Consider the following 5,348-nt stretch of genomic DNA (forward strand, 5'->3'; position numbering starts at 1 on the left):
GGTCCCTTTTGGCAAAATTCACATACACATGTTTTGACAGAAACCCTAATTTTGGGTCAAGTTCGCAAGGACCTAACTCACTCATTTTTAATTATTTTGAGGTGGGACCAAGTGCATTGCAAAATTTGAGATGTCTACTTCAATTGTTATGTTGGACAAAATTTCATAATTCTAAAAGAAACACATGCGATAATACAAAACATTATAGGTCAGATAACAGTTGAAAAACTCAGAAGTCCAACTTCAACTTTCTCATAAAAAATCCAAATGATGCAAAATTTATGTCCAAATTCATTGTCTTGAAAAGATCTACAACTTTCATGTTGGAGGTTTTGTCATTTGAGGCTTTTTTAAGGGTGTCGCCAATTGAATTGGCGCCTCTATTCAATATTTAAGAGGAGTCGCCAATTCAATTGGCGCCTCCTCCTAAAAGTGGGGTAGTTTGGGAATTTTTCTGAAAGCTGGGATATTTTGGGATTTTTTTTAAAAAACTGGGTTATCTCGGTAAAAAAACCACTTTAGAGTGCATCATCATTAAAACTTGTGCAATAGATTAGCCTAGCTCAGATACAAGTCCTTACAAGTTTACACACAAATATCTAATTTTTTTAATTAATATGAATCAAACTTGATACCATAATATTTATACAATAGTCACACATGCTATGCACCAATCACTTATGCTAGACCCTAACGTGTTGCTTTTAATATACGTTTTATACCATAGAAAATAACTGTATCAAAAACAAAACACATTTATTAATTTATGAGTTTAAACAAACTTTTCCTTTCAATTATTTTTCACTGATATGGAGTAAAATTTGAAAAGTATTACATACAAATCCTTCTACTGAGACAAAATTGGGAGTGAATAATTTCCCTTCTTTATTGTTTCCATCTTCTATTGTCATGTATAAGTGAAAACAATCACTATATTGATATAGCGATTGGCAAGAATCATGCCTTCCTGTACTCATCTCCACAATCACCAATCACTTTAAGCAGATCATTTCCTTTCCCTGATGCTTCCCTTATGCTGTTCAAATCGTCTGCATCGAGAACAAGTGAAAATATAGCATTGCAGTCTTGAATGTGTTCTGACAATCCAAGTCTTACACCAACCATAGATCCTGCCACAGCAGGCTGCATGTTTCACCAGAACCAAAATCAACGAAATATCCAAACGGGCTTGTCCAATTTGATATCAATCTGAGATTTTAAGTTTACAGAATAGCAAATTCTTGAAGAAAAAACAAATCAACTTCACCTGATCAAGTATATACTTCACAGCAACGGTTGCAATGGAAACGCCATGCTTAGAAGCAACTTGTTTAAGAGTTTGAAGAAGTCCTTGGAATAATCCCCACCCTCCCCAAGCATCCACCATCTGCCAATGTGATGCAAAATACATGAACAATTATCAGCTTGAGACTAACTTCAGATGGTTATGATCATACCTTTTTGTATTTTTGGAGGGATGGAGTGTTTATTGCAGGTCCAGCAAAAGGATTGTCGACGTTGGCGTCAAGGAACTTCTCAGACAATAGACCACCCATTACTGTCCCATACCTGCATCACAGTCTAATTTAATTTCTTTTGTTTCACTTTAATCTCATTTTGGAGAATTACTTTGTGCTGAAATAATTTCGTTACGTTATCAGTTTGACTCCTGTAAGGTGGCAAAGCTCTGCCATTCTCTGTTGTGGACGCATATCAACAATTGAATGTTGTACCTGAAAGTGAAAATCACTATAAGAATCACAAAACAGCAGTAACTATATATATAAAGACCTGAGAGAAGAGAAATTAAAGCGCGTAAGTTTACCTGATTGCTCACAACGGGAATCTCATTTTCAAGAATAAGTTGTAATCTCTCAGTATCAAAATTGGTTAGAGCCAAATTCTTGATTTTACCTGTACAAGGTTAATAACAGAAAGAGTTTGCTTAAATCAACTAATCAGAACTTACACGAGCTAATCAGGAGCAAAACTAACCTTCTTCTTTCAAGTCTGTGAGGTGTTTTAGTGCATCAAGGTATCCTGAATTTGAATAATCCCACCTAAATTCATTATAGATATAGGAGAATCATAAACTTTGGAGAATCAGAATTAAATAACAAGAGGGAGAGATTTTAAATACCAATGGAACTGAAGCATGTCCAAGGAATCCACATCCATTCTCTTCCTTGATACATTAATGCTGTCTCTTACAAAGCTACTTGTCATCTTAACTGGCTGTGGAACCCACTTAGTGAGACTGCATCAAATAATACAATGGCTGAGTGAGACAGTATTTTCTATGTTGTATGGTAATTTTATTGACAATCTAGAATTGTATAATAGATCTAAAGTTGCTGCAATTTTTCAACTCACCCTCTGACCTTCTCCAAAAGTTGCGGTGAACGCTCGCGACGAACTCTGTTGATGAACATCCCATATAGATCTTCTGCTGGCCCATCTGCAAAACAAAAAGAACAGAAAAAAAATGAGAAAACAATATACACAGGTTATGACTTTTTATGCAGTAATTAATACAAACAGTTTAAGTGCAAGTAGAAGCAACAAACAAAGTTGCATTGCATACATATATCAGCCATATCAAAAGTGGTGAATCCAGCATCAGCATATTTAAGCATAGAATCAACAGCTTCATCCCTATCAATGTTGCCCCATTCACCCTTTGTTTGCCACATTCCATTCACAACCCGACATATATCCAATGAATCGTTCCCATTACTGAGCACGATGCGCTGGTTATTCAACCGCGTGGCCACACACTGGCATGGTCTGAAATGCTTATGTTCTCTCCTTGTTGGTGTTCTGTTTGAACTGTAGTAAGGGAATTTGCTCAGAGAATGTTGCAATAACTCTGACATTTTCAAGTTGTTATAGTGGAAACAAAAGTACAGATGAGACAAAATAAAATAAAATGAAGTCAATGCATAGTTGAAATTAGCCAAAAACAAGAGAGAATTCAAATCTACTTAGGGATGTCAAATAAACCCTAAATTAAAAAAATCTATTTATTACGGCCCACTGTTTTAGGCCTTATAATTTGTGCTTTGTTAATTGCACACTTTGTAATTCTCTTAAATCCGATGAAAACTCAAAAATATCTCTTTTAATTGTTTGAAGTTTGAAATTCGAACACACCATAATATAACAAATATCTTCACCGAAAACGCATCTAATGCAAGCAAAATTATGTCCAAAATACAAAATTATACACACTCTTCAAAAATTAAACTCCGAATACACCTTGTATTAAACCCTTAGATTCATGATCTCATAACACATTATTCCTTATATCCTCCCAACATATCTTGCATACTTATTAAGGTTTTTGTTTGCAAACACAATTCTATTGTTTTCTAATTTCAAAAGGCACAAAATTGTCTCAAATAGAGATAATGTACATGTCTTTCGTTGATGATCATTGAATATTATATTTTTTATCATGATTATTGTTCGGAAATCGTAATATGAACTCTTGAAAAGATTGGTCCTTAGATTGAACTCCAAATTATTTGAATGACGATTGTAATTGTCTTTTTTTATTGGTTGTATGTATGATGCACCATGATGTTGCCAACAAAGCTAATGCATTAAAATATACTAATAGGGAACATCCCTAACCAGGTGTTGTACACGTAGATGTTGGAAAATAATTTACCAATAAACATGAATTTACTTTACGTGAACTTATGCTTCAATAGGTCTGTATGAAAGTTGTCAAATTGGTTTGGGAATTGTTATCGAAATGTTGGATTCTAGTTCTAATAGAAGACAAACATTTGTTACAATGATATGCAAAAGAAGTGGTCGGTATAAAGAACGTATTTGTAAGTTGGAATGTGATGACACTAGAATAAGAAAATGTTGATGTCATTTTAAGTTGCGCGGTACCACAAATCGAATAATACATCAACATTTAGTATGATTTGTGGCATATATAATCACAAATTGTTTCATAAGTTAGTTGGTCATCCAATTGTTTTTCGTCTGAATTCTGAAGAAAAGAAATTTGTTTTTGACATGATATTGAACATGGTTGAGCTCAAAAGCATACTTGCAATTTTGAAAAGGAAGGTATTCGTGAGTGTTTAAAATATTAAGCAAGTATATAATGTTCACCACAGGAACAACAAGGCGATGAGACGTTCAAGATTTGAAATGCAACAATTGTTGAAACGATTGGAAGAACATCATTATGTATCTAGGTATATAGTGTTTGAGGATGGAAAAATTATTCAATATATATTTTAGAATCATCTTGATTTCATCAATTTGTTCAACATATTTCCCACAATATTGATAATTGATTCAACATATAAGACCAACAAGTACATGTTTCCTCTTCTGAAAATGAACGATGTTACTTCTATAGAGATTAATTATTCAATTGGCTTTGCATTTTTGGAATGTGAAAAAAAGGATAATGTTACGTGGATTTTGGAAATGTGTCAAAATATGTTGAAAGATCCAAAAAACATGCCACAAGTGATTGTCATATGCTTTATTGTGTAGGTATCATATAACAAAAAATGTGAGAGGTAGACTTAAACTTGCAGTAGGGACCAAACAAATCAAAGGTGAAGACATGAAAATGGTCAAATCTAATAAGATATTGAAAAACATAATGGATGCCTAGAATGTTATAATCAATTATTTTACAAAAGAGTTATTGTTGAATTTGTCATACGATTCATAATGATGTACACGAAATATACAAATTTCTTAAACTATATTGAAAGTACGATATTAGACCGGTTGAAGAAGATAATTGTTTGCATGGACTGATCAGATTAGACACTTTGAAAATACCACAATTAATAGAGTTGAGTCTGCTCAAGCTACATTGGATAAGTACTTGAGAAACAGTAAGGGATTTTTTACAAAGGTTTAGAATAAGTCCATCAAATCATTCAAAATAAACATAACGAGATACATACATCATTTGGTTGTAGCATCACAATATTAGAACATAAATTCAAACACAAAAATTTGTATTCACATTTGGTTGGATATATATCTCGAGCGAGATTGAACTTTATTTATCACGAAGTTGTGCGAACAGCGAAAACATGTCTAGATAGCTACAAGAGTTATTGTACACTTAGAAGAACATACTATCTTTTGTGTGCTTATTTAATTTTCAAGAAGATAAACATGATAAACCTATCCATATGGATGAGGTTTACACACACTTGAAAAGGCTTCTGTTTGATGATGATTGTGTGACCATGAATGGTAAATTAGATATATATATATATATATATATATATATATATATATATATATATATATATATATATATATATATATATATATATATATATATATATATA

General features: G+C 32.7%; 1 protein-coding gene across 1 annotated transcript; it reads right to left on the reverse strand.

Moving 5' to 3' along the window:
- Positions 1-735: 735 nt before the first annotated feature.
- On the reverse strand, positions 736-2,993 carry LOC127086604 (flagellar radial spoke protein 5). Its single transcript, XM_051027387.1, has 9 exons — positions 2,585-2,993; positions 2,374-2,458; positions 2,141-2,257; positions 1,996-2,060; positions 1,826-1,914; positions 1,654-1,733; positions 1,458-1,569; positions 1,268-1,387; positions 736-1,143 (listed from the first exon to the last, which is right to left on the reverse strand). Exons 1-9 carry the CDS (start codon positions 2,874-2,876, stop codon positions 958-960), a joined length of 1,146 nt encoding a protein of 381 aa, XP_050883344.1. The 5' UTR covers positions 2,877-2,993; the 3' UTR covers positions 736-957.
- Between the last annotated feature and the right edge of the window lie 2,355 nt (positions 2,994-5,348).

This window comes from Lathyrus oleraceus, chromosome 5 (assembly GCF_024323335.1).
Source record: "Lathyrus oleraceus cultivar Zhongwan6 chromosome 5, CAAS_Psat_ZW6_1.0, whole genome shotgun sequence".
Classification (NCBI taxonomy): Eukaryota; Viridiplantae; Streptophyta; class Magnoliopsida; order Fabales; family Fabaceae; genus Lathyrus; species Lathyrus oleraceus.